This window comes from Chionomys nivalis, chromosome 25 (assembly GCF_950005125.1).
Source record: "Chionomys nivalis chromosome 25, mChiNiv1.1, whole genome shotgun sequence".
In the NCBI taxonomy this organism is placed as follows: domain Eukaryota; kingdom Metazoa; phylum Chordata; class Mammalia; order Rodentia; family Cricetidae; genus Chionomys; species Chionomys nivalis.
This window is the reverse complement of record NC_080110.1, coordinates 21,927,096-21,951,882: the sequence shown is the minus strand read 5'-3', so window position 1 is coordinate 21,951,882 and position 24,787 is coordinate 21,927,096. Positions and strand designations below refer to the sequence as shown.

The 24,787-nt window shown below is 41.3% G+C and overlaps 1 protein-coding gene across 2 annotated transcripts in view; it reads left to right on the top strand.

Moving 5' to 3' along the window:
* Positions 1 to 4,043: 4,043 nt before the first annotated feature.
* The window catches only part of Zdhhc17 (zinc finger DHHC-type palmitoyltransferase 17), a 62,587-nt gene continuing 41,843 nt past the window's right edge, over positions 4,044 to 24,787 (top strand). The window contains exons 1-2 of one of the 2 annotated variants that reach the window (XM_057757594.1): positions 4,044 to 4,215; positions 23,382 to 23,485. In XM_057757594.1, coding sequence (XP_057613577.1) covers positions 4,123 to 4,215; positions 23,382 to 23,485 — 197 coding nt within the window. In that variant the 5' untranslated portion in view covers positions 4,044 to 4,122. The remainder of the gene's footprint in view (positions 4,216 to 23,381; positions 23,486 to 24,787) is intronic. The other variant, XM_057757595.1, reaches the window with a different exon arrangement.

Here is a 24,787-nt window from a genome sequence, read left to right as displayed (position 1 = left end):
CCTAATAAAACTCTAAAAAGTAAAACCAACCAGATTTGGTTGGTAAAAACTGACCAGATACAGAAACTTTAAAAAGTAATCTATTTTTAAAAAATTACATCATTTGATGTGAGAAGACCACTTTTAGTCCGGATCTTTTGAGGTGGGAAGATCTATCTTTAGTCTGAGCCACACCTTCTGCAGGTAGTCTAAAGGATGTGGAAGAAGGAAGCTTGCTTTCTTTCGTTGCCTCCTTGCCCTTGCTGGGGCCGGCAATACCATTCCTTCACTGACATTACAACCTACTTCTTCAGAATTTTGGCTTGTACTTAAGATCAGCCAAGACAGCCAGCCTCGTGGGATGAACAGCTACTGGATTCTTGGACCTTCCATTGGTAGACAGCCAGTATGGGACTAGCTGGATCACAGCCTGTAAGCCGTTCTGATAAATCCCATATTCTGGTTTCCATAGTGAGCACACCACTGTGCATTTCAATCAATTGTTCCCAATAGCCAAGAGAGGAAGGACATGTAAACACTCTCTGAGGGGTGAATGGATGACACAAATGTGCTAGAGAAGTACAGTGGAATATTGTTCAGTTCTTAAAAAGAAGGAATTGCTATCCTATACAACAACACAGATAAACCTTGGATTGCGTTACGTTAAGCAGAAAAAGTCAGTCATAGGAGGAACTACTCATGCTTCGACATCTATAAGGAATATGAAGACAGGCAAATGGATAGAAGAGGAATGGCATGGTGGTTGGCAAGAGTTAGAATAGGTAAAGAGGAGGTGCTGTGTAGTGGGCATAAAGTATAGGATCTAGGGATCTGCAGCACAACACTGTGCCTCTAATTAACAGTGCGGTACAGTGCCGTTAACGATTCAGGTCTCACATAAATGCTTTCACCATTATTTTAAGACACCACTGAATAGGGGCTAGAGAGATGGCTCAGAGGTTAAGAATATTTGCTGCTCCTACAGATTGCTTCCAGAGTTTGCTTCCGAGAACCCACATCAGGGCTCACAGCCTTCTCTAATGCCAGCTGGAGAGGCTGGTCCTCACGGGCAGCTCCACTCACGTGTGTCTCACATGCAGACACACATACCTACACATTTTTTTAAAAGCACCTAATAAACTAAACAGTTCATGGTGGATAATTATAACAGAAGAAATAGGGGATAGCAGTGGAGTAGAAGGCAGGGAATTTCAAGAGGCTTCCAGATGTAATTATGTTACAGCCTGGTTCTCTGGCTTTAAGGAGGTTTCTAGGCTCCCCATCGTTGGCTACTTGTGAAATGGTGAACTTGGACTAGAATTAGGTGAGGGCTAAAGCTGTCTCTCAGGTTACCTGTGAAACCAGATCTACCCTGCTGGAGCCTATTCCTTCCAATCTCCCTGTCCCCCGCCCCCACTTCACTTTTCTCTCCCTAACAGATCAATACTTCTCTTTCAACTTTGTTCTTTCTTATCTATGAAAGCCATTCTTGCGTCATCTGTGCAATCAATATGCTCACTTGCTGTACTTACAGTCCCTTGAAATTATTATCTCAGATTCAGGCTGTGTAGATAAGAACCCTGTAATTACCAAGGTGGCGTCCGCTCAGCGCCAACAGCCTCGTTTTGGACCATGAAACCTAGTCCAATTGGATATTCTTTCCCAAGACTAGCTGCCCTTTTCTGTTGTTAATGTTTTGAGACAGGGTCATGCAATGAATTCCAAGCTGGCTTGTAAACCCTCTATTCCCTCTGGAGTGTGCCACCCGGTGAAGATGAGAACGGCTGCTTTAACTCCTGGTTTGCCAGTTTGTACTCTAGTAATTATTTATTTCAGCCTTATTGTAGGAAGGAAGGCACGGATTGTTCATTTTCGGTTTCATTTCCCTTTCAGCCCCTTTTAGCATTAATCGTTTCCTCTGTAAGTTGGAGGTTTCTCAGAAGTTATGTATACAAATGTCTCCGATAGGTAACCAGATACAGGGAATGAATAAAGGAGGTCTATAGGGGATGAGCGAGAAGGCTCAGGGAACCTACGTTCGAGACTTATTCACTTCTTTCAGAGGGGGAAGGTTTATTTTGGTTCATGGTTTTGTAGGGTTCAGCCAGTAATCTTTGTCTTTACTTATTGGTTAGACAGAGCCTCATGCCGGCAGGAGCAATCAGGAGGAGGAGGTGGTTCAAGGAATGGTGGACAGAAAGCAGAAGGAGCCAAAAAATCTACATTTTAAAAAATGGAAACCTCTTGATTTACTTAACTTGGGCATCTAGTTAAGCTATATTCCGAAAACTACCAAACTACTATGTGGGCTAAATGGCAGGGTTTTTTCTTTTTTTTCTTTCTTTCTTTCTTTTTTTTTTTTTTTTTTTTTTTTTTTGCTGACTCAATTTGGCTCTGATTCTTCTTCTACCAAAGCACCTTGGAAAGCCAGGGCTCCCACGGTGAACAACCCCTTTAGGAATATTCCCACCGTGCCCCTGCACTAACACTTCTAATTCATGGACACTCATGGAACGTTTTTGGGTCTCCATGCCTATTTTCCTCATTCATTCCATTCACTGTGGGATTTTTGTTTGTTTTAACGCCATGGCCTCTCAGCTGTTTCTTTCACTCGACTTTCTTTACTCTTTTCTCTAGATTTAATTAACTGCAAAAAGAGTCTGGGTAAGAGGACGCGGTCCGGAATATTACAATAAGAAGGATTCTGTCCATGTTGACTGAAGAAAAAAAATAAAAATTGGCGCTGTAAACGGAGAACTCAAAATTCTGTTTAGGTTTGCATGATTCCTGGTTTCTGCCGGGACTAAAAGACTGAAAATCGGTCCGTGCCGGAAGGAAAAGCCGTGCTGAGAGGACACACAGATCGTCTCTTTTCCCTCAGCAGAACAGCAATAAAACAGCGTATTCATCCTTTTCTGAGCGATCGCTGCTCTTTTACCACCGAAAACTAACTAGGTCTTCTTGTCGTTTGCATTTATTACGGGGAGCGCCCAGTTATTAAACTGTCCTAGGCTCATGATCACATCCAATGCCTTGCTATTCCCAGTTTTTTCTCACTTCCTCAGAATCGAGGTCCAATCCAGCTCTGATCCAAGCTCTCCCTAGACCCTCCTCAGAGTCTTTTGGCGGGAACCTAAATTTTACAAAGGGGTTTCCATCCCACTATTCTTTATTCCTCTCCCGTGCCTTCCTCCCGATTTACAAATAAATCTATTTTTGTCTGATTGCAGGTTTCTTTCTGGTGATCTTTGCCTACTTGCCTTTAACTGGTTACTATCAGGATCTCTAATTGGTCATGTTTCACGATCACTCTCTGCTAAATGTGCCCAGGCGCTGTAGAGATTTACAATTCCTCATAGCCCAAATCAGAAACAAATCCTTTCTACAATTGTTCCACCAGTTCCCCCTGCCCCCCGGCCTTAATATCCTCTTAAAGATGGCTTTAGTCATTTTTATCTAGGTCATACTGAGAGCTTTCAGTTCTGAATTCCTGGGTCATATTGAAATGTAGCAGATTGGGGGGGGGAGGGGGATGTGTGGGGCTTTGACCTTGTGAAACAATGATTTAGAAATATACTAGCTCAATACCGAAGAGGGCAAGACGGGATCACATAACAAAAAGCTTTTCCAGGAAGCCAGGTTTTGTCCTTGTTTCTTCGGGTGTCCCAAGGTACAGGTAGGGAGGCGAGGGGCAAGATGCATCCTCGATCCCGGGGGTCACGCCCGAGGCCCTCCGATCGTCCCCAGGAGGGGTCCCGGCCCTGCACGGCGCAGCTCTGGCGCTCGGTCCTCCTCTCCATCGAGCCTCCTTTCCCCGGGTGACCGGAGCCGAGAAGCAGCGGCCAGCGAGCCGGACCCGCCCCCGGTCCGCGGCGCCCACGCCCAGCGCGGTCCGTTGTCCCCGGCGCAGTGCAGCAGAGAGCGCACACACTCCCTCCCGGGGCCCGGACCGCGCACGCGCGTCGGGACCCGCGCCCTCGGCGGCGGGAGGGGCTACGGGGGCGTCCCGGGGGCTTTAGAGGGGGGCGGGGGAAGAGGAGGAGGAGGCGGCGGCCGCGTCGCCCTCGTCGGGGCTCGCGCTCGCCCTCGCGCTCGCCCTGCGCCTCGGCCGAGCCCCGCGAGGCTGAAACGCTTTCTCCCGGCATGCAGCGGGAGGAGGGATTTAACACCAAGATGGCGGACGGCCCGGATGAGTACGAGACCGAAACGGGCTGCGTGCCCCTTCTCCAACCCGAGGTGAGGGACCGGCGGCGAGCGCCTCTCCCGGGCCCCGGGGCCCGCGGTGGCCGCTCCCTCAGGCTCGCCGTGAGGGCGGCGGCCGATGCGTCCGCGCGGGACCCGGCGGGGAGGGAGGCTGAAGGAGCGAGTCCAAGCAGGCCCGAGCGCGGCGGCGGCAGCGGCGGCAGCGGCGGCGAGCGGATAACGGGGGAGGAGATAGCGGGGCGGGCCCGGCCGGGGCGGGCTCTGGGACGCCGTCCCTGGCGGTGCCTGGAGGACCCGGGGTGGGGAAGTGGTTTGGGTCTGCCTGGTCGCCGCGCTGTTGGTGGGTGCCGAGGCGACGGGGGCCTGCTGACACTTCGGAACCTCGGCGCGAGCCCCTCGGGCTGGCTCCAAGCCTCTCCGGGGGCGAGGCGGGAGCCGATCCGCTTTGGATTTCTGTCCCCTCTCCATCCTTTCGTCGCCGTGGAGGACACTGTCCTCTCCGTTAGTTCTCTCGTGGAGTGGGAGGGGGGATAGTAGTTGCTTGGGCGAAGTGATGCCCTGCCAGGATATGTCATAGCAACCAACTCGGCGCTCAGGACGTCGAATTTTCGGTGTTTGAGTATTTGCCCCCAAGCCATTAAAATTAAAAATAAAAATAAAAATAAAGGAAAAAGAGGGGTCAGAACTTCGGGATTACCCCCCACCCACCCACACATACATGCTAGCTTGTCAGTACAACTGTTTTAGGAAGGTAGACTGCAACACGTTCCCCACGGTTTCTTTTGTATCTTTCTCATGAAAAGTGCACGTCTCCGTCCCAGCTCGGTCACGTTCTGTAGTTGTTTACCTCCCAGTGTGTGGCCGAGTTTGTGTTTAGTTAAGACCTCGAAGCAGTTCTGTACGCATTCGGGGCACGGTGAGATGCGGGGCGAAAGCCAGGAAAGAGGAGCACAGCTCCCCGCAGAACTCAGATCGTGCTTTGAGGTTGAGTTTTGTGCACACATCTGCGGTGTTCACTACAGGGCGAACCAAGGTGGTTCCTTTGCGTGAAATTGATTTTCTTTTTGGATTTTTTTTTTTTGTACCTTGCGAAAATTGTGAATAACGGGGACCACTGTCTCATGTGTTCATTCTGCGTCATCGGTCATCGGCTCATTCATAATTTTATTACACACACACAACAAAACACATACACAAAACTAGAGTTTCTTAGAAATGTATGCCTGGACAAGTCTCATTAGAAAAAGTTATTATGCAGTAAGAATAAACTTTTTAAAAAAATTGAAGTGGGAGAGCCAGGAAGGATGGCTCAGTGGTTTGAGGACCCGGGTTCAATTCTTAGCACCCACATGACAGCTCATGCCTGTCTCTAACTCCAGTTCCTGGGGATCCTCACACAGACATCCACGAAGGCAAAACACATAAGGTACACATAAAGTAAAAATAAATAAATCGTTAAAAAATGGAAGTGGTAAAATCTTAGAATTGGCATTAGAGACATTTCTTTTGGTTTGCACTCAAGCCCTAAAAATATGTCCAGAAAGTTTTCAGACGTTGTGCTGTAAGTGTGGTTAAGGAATATTTCTATTCATCTGTTCCTGATGGTGTATTTCAAGCACTTAAAGCGTTTTATATATTTTAGAGTTCGGTGACAGGGCAGTGGTTTGGAGGCGGAGAGAGGGGAATGAGGAGTTGAAAATTAACCTTAACAGTACAATGAGTTGAGGCCAAGTTGGGCTAACTGATACCCTATCTCCAAACCAGACTATAAACAAACAAAACAAAAAGCTTTTTGCTTTGTAAACATGTCTTGTTTTTTTTTTTTTTACCCTAAACATGATTTTGCAGGGCGTGGCAGTTCACTCCTAGTACTTGGGAGGCAGAGTCAGGAATGTCTCTGAGTTTGAAGTCAGACAGGTCTACATAGCAAGTTCCAGGCGGTCTAGGGCTATATAGTGAGAACGTGTCTCAAAAACTTTTTAAACTTGAGCCTAGAGATTGCTCAATAGGACAGAGAGCTTGAAGTTTAGGTGTCATCAGTTTGTTATTTAATAGATGCTATATTACTAGAAAGTCAACTTCCCTCTTGCTCGGTTTAAATTGGTATGGTATATATTTCTTTTACCCAGTAAACACAAGGCCTACTAGTTTCAGTTCTGGAATTCTGGGGACTGACTGACTGAAGAGGTTATTTTCTGTGTTAGTTTCTCGCACCTGCTGTAGATCTGGTGTTCTGAGCCTTCGAGTGTGGTAGCAGAACAGGGCATGCTGTTTCTCTTGAGTTTGTGAAATTGGATGATGATGATGACAACACTTAGCTGATGGGCTCTTGGGTCAGAATGACTGGGGATTACATACAAATCTGCTGCTTCTGTTTTATTTCCTCCTCTTTCCGCTCTTCCTCTTCAGGTAGGGTGTCTTGTAGCCTAGTCTCTACCCAAGGTAACAAAGAATGACCTGAGTTCTGGCCCTCACACCCTGCACCGTGCTCGTTGTGTGCCTTTAAGTGTGCTCTGTATACGTTAGGCGAGCACTCTGACAGTGGAACCTCATTCCCAGGCCTACATTCCAATTTGGAATCCTCAGCAATTAAATGATATGAAGTAAAAATTTGTTTAAGCTTCTATTTGTGCATCAGAAAATTTCACAAAATGGTTTCTAAGTATTTGTTATATAGAAGAATTATTTGTAGGCTAGAGAGTTTAGCTGTTGCCAAACATGGTAGAACACAGCTATAATACAAATGCGTGAGGAACTGAAGCAGGAGGATTGTGAGCTCCCTGCTAGCCAGAGCTACAAGGCAAGACTGTCCCAGCCACTTTAGATAGAAAGACTCTAGATAGATAGACTCAGCTATTGCCAAATTACCAATTTCTATGTAAACTGCCCATGTCAAAACCTTTTTTAGACAAATATGGACAATGAAATATTTTAGAGGTTTTTTTTTTTTTTTTTTTTAAGAAAATCTTAACTTTTTAGATGAAACACCATTTGTTTAGTGAGTCAAGTAAATACTTGTTTACTAGATTTGGACCGGGTGTGGCACTGAATTCAGAATTGTGTGTGTTTAAGATCAAGAAGAGGCACTATAGAATACTGATTAAAAGTGAGTTTTGCTGTTCACTATCATGGTCAAATTATATTTACCTCATTTGTAAAGTTGGTTTGCTGTTACCTACCTTTTAGAGTCCTTGTGAGCATGAGTCTTAGGCAAGCTACACATTTGGACTGACCGGTAAACCTTCTGAAGGCCATGAATACCACGGTGTCTCCTGAAAGGGAAGTTGATATCACCACTGCTCTGTTGAAATAGGCGACAATTCATTTGATCACAGAGGAAGAATTAGAGGATATTTGGAAATAGATAAACTGCCCATCTGTGGAGTAGGGCTGGTCCTGGCTTGGTAACCCCGAGTTAGTAGATGCTTAACTGCTCCTAGTTTTTTTGCTTTTCAGATAAAGAGACTAGCCTAGATGATCCCCAATTTCTCTTTGAACTCTGGTGTTCTGATTGAAGTTGTGATTTTTTTTTCAGGGTAATCAACTTGAACATCTAATTGTTGTACACACAACACTGTTTTAGATCATGTGAGTTAAAATAAAGTGAAATGTACTGTTTTCCAGAAAGTAATACTCTTGTAAGGAGCATACATATCTATGAAACACTCTGTGGATCCAAGTCAGTGTTGAATGGAGTAGAAGAGCCTGCTAGCAGCGTCAGGTCCCCGTCACTCAGAATAGCTGCTGTAAGACTGGGAAAGGGACAGGGAGCCTGTGCTGGTCTGCAGTCCAGCTTCTCCTGATTCATAGTAGCCTCAAACCAGCTGAGCGCTTCAGCAGACGATCACAAACTCTTTCTACCTGAGGATCCCAGGAGCTCTGCACCTAGATGATCTGGGTTACTGCTTTCTTCCTTTCCTCCCTCGTCTTCCCCCAACCTACATAATGTGTGTGCTTTTTAAGTGGTGATGCTTAATTTTATATTTGTTTTTAATAATTTTTTTTCTCATGACTTGTTGTGGTTGACTATTGAAGTAAAGCATCTGCTGCCTTTACAGGTTTCCTTCTTAAAGGGTCCTTTCAGGCCTTAGCGATGATTCTGCTGTTTTCCATTTGTGCTTTTCATCCTATTATATATGCATTTAGAGATACATTGTTTATGTGTATAAGTTAATGCCTTGTTTTAAACAATACAGGAAATTTCTTTCAAAGTTGTTTTCTTCTGTTAGGTTATTGGCAGCTCTGTCATCAGATTCGGGTTTGCAGACATTAGGTAGGACGTCTTTTCTCTTTTTTTAAGCTTTTTTTTTTTTAAATTGGGTGTGGTGGTGCACGCCTTTAATTCCAGCACTTGTAGACAGAGGCAGATGGATATCTTGAGTTTGAGGCCAGTTTGGTCTACAAAGTAAATTTCAGGACAGCCAGGGTTATGCAGAGAAACCCTGTTTCAACAAACAAACAAACAAACAAACAATGCTTATTTTTATTATTTATTTATGTGCATGTGTTTGTGTGAGTATGTGCGCATGCGTATGGAGGCCAGGTGAGTGCAGCAGAGCCCTTGAGCTAGGCTGAGCTATGCCATGTGGGTGCTGGGAACTGAGCATGGATCCTCTGCAAGAACTGCAGGTGCTCTCAACTGAGCTGCCTTTCCTGTAACCACTGCTGTAAACTCAGATGATGGGGCCACGCCTCACCAACCTCTGATTTAGAAGATGATACATAGAAACTCCCAGGAAATTTATGTTAAAGAACATTTCAACATATTGAAAGCTCTTAACCTCTCATATCTTAACTTTATCGTAACTTCATGGGGGAAGACATGGGTTAGACGAAGACTATATATTTAAATCGGAAGGACAGCTTTGTCACAGGAAACCTGCTTCCATACAGAGTTCTCTAGAATAGGGGTTTATGTTGTATTTATTTTGAAAAAGTTCCAAGGGGATTCTTACAAGTACCCCTTCATTTTATCCTCCCATCTTCAATACCCATTTTGCTATATGGGTAAAATCGTATACAGGAAGAGAAGGGTACTAATTTGACATGTAATGTGTGAGACATTATGCCAAGTTCTTTTAATGTTATCGTCTCCGTGTGATACATAATAACAATAATTGCTAACACTGACATATAATAATGAGCTAAGCATTATTCTAAACTTTTTACATATGTGTTTATTTTCACTGCTTTTGTGTGTCTATTTTACAGAGAGATAATTGATGTATTTGGAAGCCATACTTGCTGGTAAAATGGCAGAACTACATGTAAATCAAGGTTGCCCATGTGTTTATATCATACTTAAATGTCTTAGAAATGACAGTTACAAAGTTGGTTGTGGTTTGGTAGGCACTAGCTATCCGTTGTTGCAAATGCCTTTGACTATGTTGTTTTTAATCTTTTATTCACTCATTCATTCATGTATTTACTTTTAGCTATTTTAGGTTTGGTTTAAGTTATATCGTATAAAATTGAGCAGGAAGTACAGGGAACTCCCATATCCTTTTTGTCCCCACTACTTTATAATTTTCCCCATTATCAGCATACAGCAACAGAGGGGTCCATTTGATAATGTTTCAGCTAATGTTATGAGTCATTGTCACTCAGAGTCCATACTTCTCACTCTTGGGGTTGTACAGCCTCTGGATTTTAACAGATGTGTGTTGACCATTAGAGAAGACTCCCTAAAATTTTTTACTTACTGTGGAGCAAAAGTCACATTAAGTAGAAACCATACTTCAGATTTTGTTCCCTGGGCAACAGTGTGTTGTGATATGTTTATAGCTATGGCCCTGGTCAATCAATGCTCAGGCTGGGCGTGATAGCTCACATCTTCTGTAAGCCCAGAACTCTGGAGGATGGCAAGTGATTATTGGAAATTTGAGACCAGCCTGAGTTATATATATGTTCCAAGCCAGGTTAGCTTACATTAGATCTTGTCTCAATTCTTAAAAAATGGAATACTACTCAGCTCTAAAGAAAATACAGCAAAATTTGGAGGAAAATTGATAGACTAATATATAATAATTAAGTTCATACAATCTCAGGAAAAATGTATATTCTCTCCCAAATGCAGGATCTAGACAACAATAAAGGTATATATGTAAACAAGTGTGCATGTGGATACAGTATACCATGTAGAAATGAGAGCAAGAAAGGCTAAATAAAGGCTTGAGGAAGGAGTGAGTGCAGGTAATGAACATGAGTTATGAAGGTATATAAAGCTGATTGTTTTTTGTGAAGTCTGTTCAGATTTTTTATTTTTGGTGATAGATTTCTGCATAAAAATATATTTGATAATGAAAGTACCAAATCCAATATAAAGCAACACAACTTTCATAGAATGACTACTCTAAGTGTATATCTATTGACTGAGTCTGGTTAATGGTGTGTGATTTTTTTTTGTTGTTGTTGTTGGTGGTGGTGTTTTGTATTTTTCTGAGACAGGGTCTTACATTGTAGCCCTGGCTATTCTGGAACTCACTGTGTAAGCAAGCTGGCCTCAAACTCACAGAGATTGGCCTGCTTTTGCCTCTGCCTCTGCCTTTCCAGTGCTGGGATTAAAGACATGCATCACTACACCCAGCTAGCTTGTGTTGTTTTTTATTTGGAAGTTTTTTTACAATAAAGGCAACCAATATGCTATATTTGATTTATTGAGGGGCGGGGGTACTCAGACACATATGTATGCATGCATGTGTGGAGAACAGAGGACCTTAAGTGTTGTTCTCAGGAACTGTCCACCTTGTTTCCTGAGAGGGGATCTCATTGACATGAAGCTCAGTGATTAGGCTAGGCTGCCTGGCTGAAGCACTCCAGGAATTTTCCTGTCCGTGTCTCCCCAGTGCTAGGCTTGCAGGTGCGTACGTGCTACTTTTTTATGTGGGTCTGGAGATCTGAACTCAGGTCTTTGAGCATTTCCAGCCCTTACTGCATTTTTCAACTTGTGATGCTGTTGAGTTTAAAAGAACATGGCTACTTATGACCCAAATTCATGTTTTCTTTCTTATACAGCAAAGGTTTGACTAACCAAGCCATCTTCCAGCCCTGTATAACACAGTTAAACTTACAAAATTATAGAAATGGAGAATAAATCCATGGTTCCCAGGGATTGATCAGGGTAGGACAAGTGGTGCTGGTTTTTTTTTTATAGTTGAAGAGTCCTGCATCATTGTGTGCATATCTGATAGAAAGATTTGTTGCCAGATACATTCTTGTATGTAAAACATCACATCCATTGCTAGAAACTCTGTTCTTGGGCAAATTACTCTTACTTTGAGTGCCTTGATTTTCTTTCCTGAAAAATGAGAATAATAGAAAACATATGTTTTAAGAGCTTCTAATGAAATTGAATGAGTTGGGTACTAAGTGCTGTAGGCTTAGCATTTCCAAACTCTGAAATTGAGATTTGTGTTGTGCAGTGAATGGTACCGTTTTCTTTGGTCATGCTGTAAAAGGCTAGTTGTCAGCCCTAGTACATGGGCTGTCTTTCCTTGTTCCTGACAACATAATGTACACCTACAGCCCCTCATTTCAGCCAACAACCCACTGAAAGGGTATTTGAGAACGTAGGATTCTCGGCTATGCTCAAACTATAGCTAAGTTCTAGTAAGAGCAAGAAAACTGCAGCATTGGCACATGTGGACTGTAGCTTGGAAGAAGAGCCCAGAGGCAGTACGTCTTCAGAAAATGCCCTAGTCCCTTGTTTTTGGTGGCTTCTAAGTGTTAAACAGTGAAGGAGAGGAGAGCAGACATTGACCTTGAAGACTTAGTACAGTAACCAATTGTACTTTACAGTGGGAACCTCTTTGATTCTTTGAAACTATCTGTTCCAAAGGAAACTCCACTCTTCAGTTTCTGTCAGGTAGAAAAAGCCAGCATTCCTCAGGGAACTTGTGAAGCTGTTTGGTTCCCTTCAACAATCGCTCCTACAGATGGCTATCTGTAGTGCCTGTTAGTATACCAAACCGTGTGGTAACCTTCAGGTACCCTCCATAAGACAAGTAGGTAGCTCTTCTTACCTTCTCCTGACTGTTTTCAACACCTCCAGCTCTGGAGCTCCGTCTTCCCCCACCCCCAGGCTCCTCATTTCCCTTATAACCTGTAACCCTGCTCTTGTTCCTCTGTCTGGCGCCTCATTCCCCGCCTCCACGGCCAAGTCCTAACTACTACTTTCTCTCGCTGCTGTGAACTCTTCCTGACGCCTTTGGCTGTTCTCTGCCTCTTATCTTCCATCAAGACCTTCCCCTCTACGGTACCTTGGAGCAGTCCTGTCCTCAGTTTATAGTCTCCAAATAAAGTTTAGAATAGCACCTAGGAAGTAAAATTAGCTGTCAAGTATTCTTTAGCTGTTTGCTTTTAAAGGTTTTATTTATCTTTTGGAATTCTGTGTCATTTTAGAATTGCGATGAGGGTTGTGCATGAATGCAGGTGTATCAGAACCCTGACGCTGGAGCTACAGGACTTGGGAGTTTCCTTACGGAGGCACTTCTCAACTGCTGAGCACTGATGGCTCACCTCTAGCCTGTGAAATTAGTTTCCTATGCATTTTAAGATGAGTGCACATGGATGAATATCTTGCTTTTTTGTTTTTGTTTTTTACTTTGAGATTTTGTTTGTTCATGAATCTTCCCTGAAATTGTAAATACTCATGACTCTTCAGTGTTTTGTAGGTCCAATTATGAATAAGTTGTAAACATTGAATTCTTTGGAACATTTGAATATGATAGTGTATAGATAAACAGGATCTTGTTTACTAAGAAAATTAACTAACTTGATTTAAAAATTTCCATTGTTTAACTTTTTTGTGTGTGAGACTAAGTCTCATTTAAGTCAGGTTAGCCTTGAATTTGTGGTGTTTTACGGAGGATGACCTTGACCTTTTGATTGTTTTGCTTTGCAAAGTGCTGAGATTACAGGTGCTCCACCACCCATCATTTATTTCTGATTGAACCCAGGGCTTCATGCACATCAGGCAAGCACTCTATCAGCTGAGCAACGTCCCCTCTTGTTTTTTTTTTTTTTTTTTTTTGTGCGTGTGTGTTATTGAATGTAGTCCAAGAAAAGGAGCATAATTCTGGGGGAAAATGGAACCTCCTAGAGCCTAGCAGTATAACACAGCTGACTCAATATGAACTTAAGCTTTTTGAATGATCTATCGTAACATGTGATCCGTTCTGTTTTATTGGATAGCATATGGATATTCAAGATATGAAAATTTTAAACCACAACTTTTTTAAGCATTAAGAATTAATGACATAATTATTGTCAAAAACGTTAACTGGTATGAAGGGTGTGTAGTAGGAGTCCTGCAGCTCCGCGTCCCCAGCAGGCGCATGCTCTTCTCTGCAGAGGTAGTACCATTACTGCTGTGCAGTATGCTGCGAAGCTCTTTTGGGCAGATACAAATATTTCAGGCACATTCTTACATAATTTTCTTGTTAACATGTAAGTAGTATAATATGTTTTAAAATTTGTAGTGTTTTTCTAAATGCTGTTGGGCATAGTTCTAGTTCAGAGTAAAATAATCTCACTTTTATGGTGTTTAGACCTGTATTTTTGCATGCAGTAGCCACTGGGTATAGGGCTGTTTGAAATAAGTAAAGTAAAAATTCAAATTTTTGCCATAAAATATGTCATCTGCACCACGGGACGGTTTGTGAGTCAGGCAAGGAGCTGGAGATTGAAACACACACACAGAGACAGACAGGCAGGCAGGCAGGCTGGCAGGCAGTCAAACAGACACTGCCTTGAAACAGGAATATTCCCTTTATTGTATTCCAGGGCAGCTTATATAAGGCTCTCCTTGACTAATGGCCATGCCCTAGCTCTTGGGATTTTTCAGCTGCAAGCCCATCAGAAACCACTCCCCTGCCATCAGGAACTCATGAGGGTCTCATGCTCAGAGCAGCTGCGAGCACAAGAAAACAAGCTGTTTACTCCGGTAGGCAGGGGTCATAGAAAATTCAGGGTCTGAGGGTCTGCAGTCCCCAACAATAAAACTGAAAACTTGAGTGTGTATTACTTTTATGTGGCTAGCAGCTATTCCTTGGCAGTACAGAATTAAGGGCTGTGTCTTAATAATAGCACAGATTCTGTTGGATAACATCCACCTATATAGATTTTCTACACTTTCTACATCTTTCAGAAACATCTTCTGGGGGCTGGAGAGATTGCTTAGTTGGTAAAACTTTGCTGTGTGTGCAAGGATGAAGACCTGAGTTTACTCCTTGGCACCCATGTACAAGTTGGGCTCAGTGGTATGTAAGTGTAACTGTGAGCGTGGGAATCAGAAATATGATTCCCAGAGCTTGCCAGCCCGGCCAGTCAGTCTAGCCACACGGTCAGCTATAGTGAGCTCCAGGTAACGCGATTCCCAGGGTTTGCCAGCCAGCCAGTCAGTCTAGCCAAATGGTGAGCTCCAGGTCAGAGAGAGATTGTTTCAGAAAGTAATGTGGAGCGGCTGGAGGCATGACTCAGTGGTTAAGAGCAGTGACTGCTCTTCCAGAAGACCAGAATTCAGTTCCCAACACTTACATTGGGTGGCTTACAAGCCATGTAGCTCCAGTTCCAGGGAATTTGGCACCCTCTTTTGATCTCTTAGGGTGCCATACATAAAAATAATAAATCAGAAAGAAAAGATGGAGAGCAGTTGAGACAGATCCCCGTGTTGTTACCCTTTAGCTACAAACTATCCACAAATGTATTACATGAATGCAATTATGTAGTATGTAGCCATAGAGGATTGATTTGATTTTTTTCACTCACCGTAATTCTTGGAGATTTGTTGGGTGTTTGTGGTATGCATTCCCTTTTGTTATTGACTGCAGTTTTATAGTATGACTATACCATTTTGTACATACATTATAATTACCTGGGTTGTTTTTAGTTTTCAGTGACTATAAAGAAGGCAACTTTAAATATTGTGTGCATAAATTTGTATAAACATAAATTTTTAATAATCTGGAGGAAATATCCATGAATGCGGTTACTGGATCACATGGTAGTTTTTCATTAACTTTTTAAGAAATCAAGATGTTTTCCATAGTGACAATGCATTTTACACCCCCTCAGCAGTGTAGGGATGCTAGAATCTCTGCATCCTCACAGGTGTATGATGATGATATTGTATTATTTCATTGTTGTGGCTTCTTTCCAATTTGATCTTGAGATTATTTTTGTGATGAAGTTAAGTTGTCCTCTGTAGGAGAGCCCTTGCAGGGATACAGGGTAGTAGGGTTAGAGTCAGGTATATGCCAGGAAAGACATGCATGTATGAAACAAACAATTAGTAGTAAGTATGAGAGATTAAAGGGTGAACTGGAAGTGGGGAAAGAGAGGAGACACTTTTGATGCCTTTATTAAGGATCATGGATATGATAGTGTTGACTTCTTGCTGGGGAAAGGCAAGGTTGTGGATTTGCTAGTTAAAAATTTAAAATGATTGAATGCGTGTGCGGGTGCATGTGTCACAGCACGTGTGTTCAGAGGACAGGGTTTGAATTCCAGTTCCCAGGCTTACCCAGCAAGCACCTCTATCTGCCAAGCCATCTGCTGACCCCGTTCATGAGTATTTTAAAGCAAACACACATGGATGAGGAGCTTATTTACCCGGTATTGACAACTGACCATTACATTTTATCATAGTTAGCAGCTGTGGGTTTGTTTGATTTGGGGTTAGGGAATAAGGAACAAGCTTGCTATATTGCAGTCACCCAAGTAGAGAAAGTTTTAACTAGGCCAAAGGTGACAAGGTATGATTTGGTTTCAGATATTTTATGTCAACCCTAAAAATAGTTGTTGAGGCAACAATTCTATTAAATTATGACTTTTTTTCTGCTCTTTTTTTCCATGTATGTTTTTACCCTTGTGTGTGTGTGTGTGTTACTGGTTGCCTTTCTTGATTGTTCTCCACCTTATACATTAACGGAACTCAATATTCAGCTAACTTTTTGGAGAAACTGCCCGTTTCCCAAGTGCTGGGCTTTAAAAGGCAGGTTACCATATCCTGCTTTAAGTAAGCAATCACTTTATCTACTGAGCCATTTCTCAGCCCCATCCCTACCTTTTTTTCTTAGTGTCTTAGTTAGGGTTTCTATTGCTGTAAAGAGACACCATGACTACAGCAACTCTTTTTTATTTTGTTGTTTTTGTTTTAGTTTTTCAAGACAGGTTTCTCTATGTAGCTCTGGCTGTCCTGGAACTCACTCTGTAGACCAGACTGGCTTCGAACTCACAGAGATCAATGCTTGCCTCTGCCTCTCTGAGTGCTGGGATTAAAGGTGTGCATCACCACCACCTGGCCACAGCAACTCTTATAATTGGGATGGCTTATCATTGTAGAAGTTATCATCATGGCAGGACATGGTGGCGTGCAGGCAGTTGTGGTGCTGGACAAGGAGCTGAGAGCTATACATCTTGATCTGCAGGCAGCAGGAAGTGAACTGTGTCACTGGTGTAGCTTGTGATGCTCTCCCCTCAGCACCCTGAGTGTGGGTTTGGGGCTGGTTATGGGCAACCACACCCTTGGACACTTTCAGTCTATCCTAATATTTACAATGATAAAGCTTTTGCCTGTTAGCCATTTCCTTAGTGTGGGAAGTGGCTAACAGGTAGTTGCTTATGATACTAAATTATGATATTAAATGATAATTTATTGAATGGTGATATATATTAAACTAATGATATCAAATATCCCTTCTCATGTATATTTTCATTCCTGTATCTTTGGTGAAGTGTCTCTTGTCTGCCCTAGTTTACTGGGCTGCTGCTGTAAGATAACAGGCTAGAAGGCTTAAACACAGTGCCCCTCCTCCCAGTTTTGGAGGATAAAAAGCACAGAGCTAGATTAAGCTGTCGATAGGATGCTTTCTCATGATGTATCTTTCGCTTTTAGATGTTGGTGGTCTCACTGCCTTTTTTAGTCTGTATTTTTTTAACATTTAGTTTTATAGTAAGTTTTGAGTTAATTTTATATAATTTGAATTATAAAAACTGGTTTGATCTTTTTAATCTTAATTTTTGCCCGTGGATGCCTATTTCAGCAAATTATCTCCTCTGCTGAATTGTTTTTATATTGTCAAAAAATAGTTGAGCATATATGTGGGTTTTATTTTCTATTGTTTTTTTTCTATTTCCCAGGATTCTAAACTAAACTCTCACTGTTTTGGTAGCTTTTGCTGTATGATTATTCCTAAAAACGACTTAGAAAATAGCAGTCACCTTCTTATATAAATAACCTTACTGTAGCCACAAAGATTCTTGGGGGAATCTTGGTAGAAACTGTATGATAAACTTGGGCATCTTTATGATGGATATTCTAGTCGATGTATATGGTTTATATGTCTGTTTATCCAGATTTTAATTCTTTCATGAGTTTTTAACTTAAAATGCTACATATGTCTGGCTATACTGACTTGAGTCCCTCATTCACTGACATTTCTTTTTTCTTGTGCATCTTCAGTTCTTGGCTTTACCATACCATTTCTACTAGTGAAAAAAGTCCCAGTTTTGAAAGCAAACCAAACACTATTATTTTTCCTAGATCTATTTTTGGGCTCACTTCTGCTCTTATTTGTAACAAAACTTCCCTAAAAGAGTTGTAGGTATTCTTTGTCTATAATTTCCTCTGTCCATCCGTCTCAAACCATTTCCAGACAGGCACAGGCCCCTTTGTCGGAATAATCTGACCTCAGTGGTGCTGAGTCCCAGGCCACCTTTCCTGTAGTGTGATGTTTGCTTCGTAAGCTTTCTTCATTTTGCTGCAGGGAAATAGGAACCAAAATGGTAGATTTGGGTGTTTCTTAGTCTCGCCAAATGAAGAAATCTGATCAATCTTAGTATAGCGGAAGGAAAACAGTTGGGTTGTTGGTGAAGAGTATAAGTTGGTACTACTACCCTGGAATACAATTTAATGATGACATTCCAGAAACTGAATCATTTCATCTGTAAGTGTTCTCCTAATCTGATAAAAACAATTAGCCTGCATAACATCAAGAAAAATAAGCAGTGCCCAGTAGGACCATGTTTTTTGCGTGATTTACCCTTGAGTGAAGGAGAGCTGTCAGTGCTGACACATGGCAGAAAGCTTGTGCTACTTTTTTGTGAGAGACACACTCCTCTGATACACCTGTGGAGGGTAGGGTATTCAGGACAACTTTTCTTTGCTCTCAGCTTGTTTTTTGGAGCAAAAGCACTGAGAACAGGATCTGATAAAGCTTCTTGCATTTTAAAGGGAGAGGCTGAGATGCTGAACTTGTAGGAAAGCCCGCACTTGAATATCTCCATAGCTATTCAGTAACTGAGAGAACTGCACAGTGCCAACTCTGCACCTTGGACTTTGTCTCTTCTCTAACTTTGTTTATCCTCTGGTCAACAGGAGTCCCCAGCCTCCACGATAGTGGAAGCAATAACTCTTACCTCTGAACGAACGTTTTTGCAGAGCTGGCATCTTGCTTTTAGCAAGCAAGCACAGTGATTCTGGGTTTCTGAACCAGAAGCCTAAAATAATAAATTTATGTTGCTTTAAGCCACTAGGTTTGTTAGAGTAGAGATAACAAACCGACATAATTCCTCCACACAGTGCTTAATGATTTGTTTGTATAGTAATGGGAGCTCAGGTGCTGTCTAGGTGCCCGAGGGAAACAAGGGGAAAGGGAAAGTGATATTTGAATAGTGAGTTGAAGGGTTTAAAAGTTGCCTAAGCCCAGTACTGTTTCTAAGTAGGATGACTAACATGAGCTAAGATAGAAGAGCAAGGATTTGAAAGTACACAGCATACAAATGTATAGGAGGAGGAGAATGGTAGATACAATTGAAAAACTTTGAAAAGCGTCAGCTGGGACAGGTTCATGGAGGATTTTATATGATTGGTAAAATGTCATAGAGGAGGAGTCTGGACAGAATGAGAGGGTGTTCCAAGGGGGGGGGGTCAGAGAAAGGAGCCAGTGAGGATTGGTTTAGAGAAAAGCATTTTGAGCTTTGGGATCAAGAATCGAGGTGGAATGAGTTTTCTAGCTAGGATGTTCCAGTAGGTAGAAATAAATGACTTTTAGCGAACAAGAAAGCCAAGGAATGTAGCTGAGTGGTAGAATATTTGTTCTACATAAAGGGGGCACCACTAGTGTCCTCCCCCATCGGACAGGAAGGAAAGGACGAGCTTGTGGGGGTGACAGAATCAGGAGGTGCTGTGCATCAGTTGGGAGGATTAGTTGTGTATCTAATCCTGTTATTTCTTGCATAAGCCTTGCTGATTGAACTCTGCTGCATATTGAACTAGATGCATAATGCCTTTGCTTAATTCTCAGAGAAGTGAGTTTTACATTCTTCAAAGAAATTATTCATAATAAGGATTTTAGCCCTGTTTCTGTACCACTCCGATGACATTTTCCTGAGTTTAAATAACAGTGTTTGCATGTATATAACTCTTAAGTTTTCAAAGAGAAGACAGCTTTTAATTCTTAAAAGGTACTTTCTCAGAGTCTTTCAGAATCATGTTGTATCTGACCCAGTGTTTTTGAACCTGTTGGAAATATGTTGAGGACTTGAGTTAGGATGCTGGCGAGTGCTGTTGGTCAAGGAGGAAAAGAAGCTCCCAAGATCATTTCCGTCCAATGAGCTGTATTAAAAGAATGCTGTTCAGAATCTTGAGTTAAGAGATAAAACTGATAATTACTCTTAAGTGAAACGCCAAAACACAGCTCTCATCTGAAAAGGAATAAGAAATAATTTATTTTAGATCTAAGCATGGCCTGGGAACACAAATCCCCCAGACACCATGTTCTAAAATGTAACAAACTTCACCAAGTTTATATAGAACTAGAACAGAGTCATAACTCCGGACTTCTTTTCTTTTTTCTTTTATTTATTTATTTATTTATTTATTTATTTATTTATTTATTTATTTATTATGTATACAATATTCTTTCTGCGTATATGCCTGAAGGCCAGAAGAGGACACCAGACCTCATTACGGATGGTTGTGAGCCACCATGTGGTTGCTGGGAATTGAACTCAGGACCTTTGGAAGAGCAGGCAATGCTCTTAACCGCTGAGCCATCTCTCCAGCCCTCCGGACTTCTTTTCAATACGTCAGTGGAAGCGTCAAGAAAGTGGGTTCAACAAAGCAGGGATGTCTTTCCCATAGGCCTCAGATGCTATCTGATGTCATTCTTAGTTTGGGGATTGATGAAAAGAAACCAGGGCTCTATTCATACAATCCAGAAGGCTTACCTGATAGTTAAAAGGTGTTAGGCTTTGTAGAGAATTACGTTGTATGTAGCTATTTAGGGAGCTAAGCTAGTCTAAGATAATTTGTCCGTGGACCTGCAGCATTCTTATGCTGCACATCATTGATAAGAATCAGTCTTGTAAAATGTTTAGCATAGGTGACTTGATCCATGAAAATGAGAAAACAATACCATGTATTTTTAAGAAATTAATTTGTACTTTAGATTATTCAAAGAGACATTATTCTAAAATAATTTTTTATATATGGCCACATATAAGAAATCTATAAATATAAATTAGCCAAAGTATATTGTGGTTACAACCATCGCTAAAATATAATTAAGATTTATAGAGATCTATTTGTATAGTATTTCCCCAAATAAATAGTTCTCATGTTTCTGATAGATAGGATAAACTAGATTTGCTGTAGCACATACATTATGGGGTAAACAGTGGCTGCTTTCAGACCCAGAATGACTATTTTTACTCTTTAAAAGGACTGCTGGTATCTGTGACACAGAAAGTGAGAGTGAAGTGTATATTCTTCATTCATATTCAGTTAAAAATAAAAGCCTAGCCGGGCGGTGGTGGCGCACACCTTTAATCCCAGCACTTGGGAGGCAGAGGTAGGCGGATCTCTGTGAGTTCGAGGCCAGCCTGGTCTACAAGAGCTAGTTCCAGGACAGGAACCAAAAAACTACGGAGAAACCCTGTCTCGAAAAATCAAAAAAACAAACAAACAAACAAACAAAAAAAAAACATAAAAAAATAAAAATAAATAAATAAAAGCCTATCACTTACTCAGACTTCTTTCAAATGGCCAGGGTTATACAATCTTACTGTGTGCCTGAGAAAGAATATTTGGTCAATAGCATTAATAATTGCAGTTGTATTTAAATATAAAAATTGAGAGCAGATAAGCCCAAGAAAAATATTAATGTGTGTAACTATTAATCGTAGAATGTCAGAAACACACTGAAGCCACCAATTAGCGATACTAAAAATGGGACTGACATCTTTAAGTGAGAAAATGAGTAATATCTAATATTGTGTATACAAGTCTAATTCAGACATGTTAAATGAATCTCAGGACTCCAGTAGAATAAAGTCCTCATACTCCAAAGAATATTAATAGGAACATTCAAAAGTAATGCAATAGAAAAATACTTATTTTTTTCTTTCTTTCTTTTTTTTTGGGGGGGAGGGGCGTCCTGGGACTGACTTGTAGACCAGACTGGCCTCAAACTCAACAGAGATCCACCTTCCTCTGCCTCAGTGCTGGGATTAAAAGCATGTAAACTGTTACTTTAAATAGGGAAGAAATTAAAAATAATATCCAGTACCATGGAAAAGTAGTTAATAATGTATTGTTGATGGGATTGCTAGTATTGTCCTTCCATACCCTCTTCAAGAAATGTTAAATGAGTGGAAGCTTTTCTGTTTGTTTTCTGTTGTTGTTTTGCTTTTCTGAGACAGGGTCTTTCTAGTGTCTGATTTTGGCTGTCCTGGAGCTTATTATGTAGACCAGGCTGGCCCATGGTCACAGAGATCCACTTGCCTTTGCCCCCCCCCCCCCCGTGTTGGAACTAAAGTGTTTTCAATACGAGAAAAGAAAAAAATCCCTTCTATTCTTTTATTTTCTTTAAGGCCACCAGTATAGATGCACATGGTGGCACATGTCTGTGATGGGAGCTCTTGGGAGTTAGAGGCAGGAGGATTGTGATTTTTAGGTCAGTTTGGGTTACCTGATGAGTTCCTGTCTTAAAAAAAGGGCACCAGTGTCATGCTAGGCTCTGCTCTGCTGGACAGTACTCACAGATATGTGTTCCTGCCTGTCATAGTTTAAAGTCTAGCTGTGAGGGGAATATGTGGAAAAGGAGTTCAAGACAGCATAGACAATGCGGTGCGAGTGTGTGGAGTGTCCAGGGAGGTGACGCTGCAGTGCATTGCAGTGTGCAAGTGTGTGGAGTGACCAGGGAGGTGACGCTGCAGTGCATTGCAGTGTGCGAGTGTGTGGAGTGTCCAGGGAGGTGACGCTGCAGTGCATTGCAGTGTGTCAGTGTGTGGAGTGTCCAGGGAGGTGACGCTGCAGTGCATTGCAGTGTGTCAGTGTGTGGAGTGTCCAGGGAGGTGACGCTGCAGTGCATTGCAGTGTGTCAGTGTGTGGAGTGTCTAAAAGCTGCAGTGAAAATACTAGGTGATAATATTTCAGCTTTAGTATAGTAAGTTTTTGAGGCTACAAGTTTGTATGGTCTGTTGTTGTTAACTGAAGTATTATAGGAGGCATGACTGTATTCAGGCAGATAGACGTTCTGTTAGAGCTGTTTATTTTCTTAGACAGGTTTAGGAAAAGCTAGTATCTGAGAATAGAAGTTTTTTGTTGTTGTTTTTTTTTTTTTGTTGTTGTTGTTCTTTTTTGTTTGTTTTGAGACAGGGTCTCACTGTGTAGCTCTGTAGACCAACTGGTCTTGAACTCATGGAGTTCTGCCTGCCTCTGCTTCCCAAGTGCTGGGACTAAAGGTGTGTGCCACCATAGTTAGAAGAAGAATGTTCTTGCATATTATATTCCTCTAAGAGAGCAGGTAAATCCCTTCCCTTTGTTAGTGGGACGTAGCATTGGAGCTAAGGTTATATTAGAGTAAGAGAAAAGTTTGTCACAAGAGAATGAGAATTTCAGAAAGATGTGAAGAGTCTGTGATACAAAAGACAATTGCTAATTTGTAATTTCTAACCTCAGAGCTTTTTAGTTTTTTTTTTTTTTTTTTTTTTTTTTTAGAGCTTTTTAGTTTTGAGCTGTGTGTACAAGGGGAAGATTTGTTTGACCATGCTTTTTCTCTAGATTATGGATTTTGAGTAAGCTAAACATACAAGTATTTCAATAAGAATATTTGTTAAATAGAACAAAAATAAAAATATTAAGCTATTTTCTGTAGTTTTGCTTTTCTTGCTTATGTACTTTTTCTCTTTAACAGGAAATCAAACCACAAAGCCATTATAACCATGGATATGGTGAACCTCTTGGGCGAAAAACTCATATTGATGACTATAGCACATGGGACATAGTCAAGGCTACACAGTAAGGTTTTTGTTGTGATTATTTTCTTCCTTGATATTCGTTTTAAGTGAAATATGAATATGAGTTATGTATTTTATTACCTGAGATATGTCAGTATCTCAGTTAAATTGCTGTAATTCCCATCAGCTGTTATCTTTTGCTACTTAAACTTTCATGGAAGTTATTATTTTACCTTAAGAATATTCAATGTGAACAACTAGAAAACATTTCCAACTTTAGAAGTACCTTTGAGTTAAAAAAATAAGGGTATATTCCATATTCCCTACCACTCAACCAGGTACACAGATATGATGTGGGATGCCTCTCTGTATGCTGTGTATATGTTTTATTACCATTTGTTAATAAAGAAGCTGCTTTGGCCTATGGCAGGGCAGAATACAGGTAGGCAGGAAATCCAAGCAGAGAGACAGGGAGAAAAAAGGCAGAGTGGGGGAGCTGCCGGAGGAGTAAGGTGCTAGAGCGTTATCAGTAAGTTACGGGGCATGTGATGATACACAGCTTATTAGAAATGAGTTAATTTATATGTAGAGCTAGCCAGTAAGAAGCCTAAGCCATCAGTCAAAAATTATAATTAATATTAAGCCGCCCAGTGATTATTTCATAAGTGGCTTCATGGAGTGGCGGACGGGAGAGAAACCAGACAGGAAACAGACAGGACAGAGAAAAGACTTCCAGCTACACAAATACAATGCAGTTAATTATTATATATGCATATGTATATATATATATATACACACACTACGGGGGCTATCACAAAAATGTTCAAAATAATGATTTACCATATGTCAGATTAAATTGGTCTTTGAGACTGGATAAGAAAATGATGACTAAGAATATTATAATTCAAATCATATAGAAGTTGAATACAGCAGGCTTTTTATCTGCAGACATAAGAGGAACATGAATTGAGTCCCTCAGCACTTTAGAGTTGTCTAACAATTAATAGTCACAGTATACTTACATTGTTCATGTTTTTCTTGGTCTTTTTGACCATTTATATATGTACTTCAAGAAGAAAATCCACTAGCAAATATGAATTATATAAGATAATATATTCATTATATTTTCACGCATCCCTATACTGTACTTTAACCCTGTACTGACGGTCTTATTGTCCTTCTTCCCCCGATCTTCTTACTAATAGGTTTCTCTTCTATTTTCTTTTTAAAAGTCTAGATATTGTGAATGAGAGGGGGGAAAGGGGTTTTTTATTTTGTTTTTGTTATTGAGACAAGAGTCTCACTATGTATCCTTGGTTGGCCTAGAAGTCACTGTGTAGTCCAGGCTGTTCTCAAACTCATA